General features: G+C 51.2%; 1 protein-coding gene across 1 annotated transcript in view; it reads left to right on the plus strand.

Moving 5' to 3' along the window:
* CD40LG (CD40 ligand) overlaps positions 1–146 on the plus strand; it is a 6,896-nt gene extending 6,750 nt beyond the window's left edge. The window contains 1 exon segment of the mRNA XM_009084538.1: positions 1–146. This exon segment is cut by the window's left edge and continues 17 nt beyond it. Coding sequence (XP_009082786.1) covers positions 1–146 — 146 coding nt within the window.
* Positions 147–2,699: the final 2,553 nt, after the last annotated feature.

Here is a 2,699-nt window from a genome sequence, read left to right on the forward strand (position 1 = left end):
CCAAGTCTCTCTGTGAACTCCAGTCTATCCGTGTGGGAGGTGTCTTCAAGCTCCGGGAAGGCGACATAGTCTTTGTCAATGTGACGGACTCCACAAAATTGAACTACAGCCATGGCAATACCTACTTTGGCATGTTCAAGCTGTAGTCAGGAGGGGACCATCCTGAGCTCTGTGTCCAGCCCAACTTTGTTGAACAAAGTGCCTCTCCCTGTTTCCCTTATTTATGTTCCTCTGCCTCTTTGTTTTTCTTGTTTCTTAATTTGTATATTTTGTTATTTATTAATGAGGGCCAAGGGGCCCTGAGAACATAAATGGAACAAAGTATGAAGCTGTTGTTGTTCGCTCTTTGCTTTTTTCTTTCCCTGCCAATGATTTGGTATGAGCTGGTGTTGTGTTTCTTTCCTAGCAACGTAGGATGGCTCAAGGGCACTTCAGCCAAGCTGGGCTCATACATATCTCCTACACCAATCTGCTTGCCAAGCATCAACAGAAAAACATAAAAAGACTTAGGAACACCTCCTCTAGAGGAATCAATCAGCTCAGCACTGTCCTTGTGTGGTAGCTATGAGTGATGCATCATTGCCACCCTCTCTGTTATTTCTTGAGAACCCCCTGTTTTCCATCCATGCCTATTTATGAAACTCAACCAGCCTTCTCAGGGTGGCACTGCCTTGGTCAGGTTCATTTAAGTACTCCACATCAGAGGGGTGGTCAGTAGCTGAGAGAGAACTGTTGATTCCAAGCCAGAGTGAGCACCAGTGGTGCTCTGCTCTCGGTGACTTGAATCTGCTCACCAGAGTATCCTCCTCCCACCTCTGCAGGGTAGAGGACCCTCTGTTTGTGGACTGTTTCACTTCCCTGTGGAAGGGCCATTGGGCCCCATCAAAACTGGACCTGCATCTTCTCCCAAATCCCCTCATACTCTAAGAGGAGGACCAGAAAAGCATGGGAATGGTGGGACCACTTACTTCTTCCCATGCCCTCCAAGGTGCATGTGCAGAACATCTTCTGGCTGTCCTCAGTGAGGATGTGGCCACAGTGACACTTTTTCTGGAGCTCCAGGACAGCAGGACTGTGCAGAGGGCACTACCCTTCTTGGTCAGAGGGTACCTGGGTGACACCACACTGGGGTCTTCCTAACCCTCTTCTCTAGCTTGTCCTGCAGGGAAAGTTGGCAGGGCTAACAGGATACTGATGTAGCATTTTTAAAATCTTGAAGATGACACAGGTGGCAAGCTTGGGGCATTTGGTTATACACGTCACACTTGTTGCAGTGCCAAAGTTTGGAAATACTCCTGGAAGCCAATAGACTTGCAATTGGAAGAGCTTCCAGATTTGGGCAGAATTTAGGCTTTGCTTGGCTGGAGGCTGTGGGAATGGTTCTAGCAAGATGCCAGACAGGGTGAACAGGGCAGTCTTTGCACAGCTCATTGCAGTGCTGGGTGCCCAGCACAGCCCCATCTCAAAGTCAACGGAGCCCAGAGACAGTCTGGGTTCACTTTAATTTCATATGTATTTTTTGGCTGTTCTCTAAAACTGCCTAACTTCGTCAGGGAATGGAGCACTCTTGCCTGACACCATATATAAAGAGTATTTATTTAACTAAAACCATCTTATATTTGTAACCAAAGAGGGACTAGAGAGGGACTGTGTGCCAGGGGACTGTGTGTGGCTGTAGCTTTGTTTTGCAGCATATTTCAATGTTCATGGTTTCTCCTGCCCAGTGTTAGGTTTCGTCCACCGGTCACCACACAACTAATACAATGTATGAATTAAGAGATAGAGGCCTTTGTATGTTTTGAACATTTCTCACCCTTCCCAGTCCCAGGCTGGGATTTCCTAGGGTCCTGCTTGGGATCTGGGCACTGAGAGGGCAGTGGGATGGCACTGGGGGGAACACTGGGGACAGCCAGTCCCAAAAGCCTCCAGGGGCAGCCATCCCACCATGGTCCTTGGGGCAGGTTGGGGTGCCAGGACAAGGCAGTGCTGGGCACATTTGGAGAAGAAAGCAGGGAGATCCTGACTTGGGAAGGCAGCAAAGCACAGGGGCTGGAGCCCTCAGCACAGCTGTGCAGCAGAGAGGTGGAGGCTACTTTAAGGGGATTAGGACACCTGACTGCAAGAGGACTATTCCTGCCTGTCCTAAAGTGACCCTAGGATCCTGCATGGATGTCTCTGCTTTGGAGCAGAGGGATGGGTGCTGCACAGCCTGGGATCCTGTGGATGCTGCGTGTGGGGCTGGGCAGCTGCTGCCTCCCACAGTCTCCTGTGGTGACATGGGTCTGACCACATCCCCACTGCTGCTGAAACACAACAGCCCCTGAGTGCTGGGCTCACAGAGACACTGCTGGCATGGCAGGAGAGCCCCAAACCTCCACAGGGGAGGTGGAGGTGCCCGGGTGTGGTGGGAGTGTGGGTGGGAGTCACAGGAGAAACCAAAGTGGTGCAAACTGGCAGAACCCGAGGCAGGGGAGAAAAGCTGGGAGTGAGAGGATGGGGAGGGGAGGGCTGTGAAGAGCGTGTGTGTGGCCAAAACACTTCGGCAGCAGAAAAACCGTTCGTCATGGGAAAAGAGAAACTTGAAGCCTTGAAGCCCCCATAGTCCCCAGCCTCAGTGGCCAGGAGCATCTGCCAGAGACTTTGTGATCCCCAGCCCAAACCACTGAGAGGACATCCAGGAGCTGCAAATCGCGTGGTTG

The sequence above is a fragment of the Acanthisitta chloris genome, unplaced genomic scaffold (genome assembly GCF_000695815.1).
Source record: "Acanthisitta chloris isolate BGI_N310 unplaced genomic scaffold, ASM69581v1 scaffold28541, whole genome shotgun sequence".
NCBI classification, from domain to species: Eukaryota; Metazoa; Chordata; class Aves; order Passeriformes; family Acanthisittidae; genus Acanthisitta; species Acanthisitta chloris.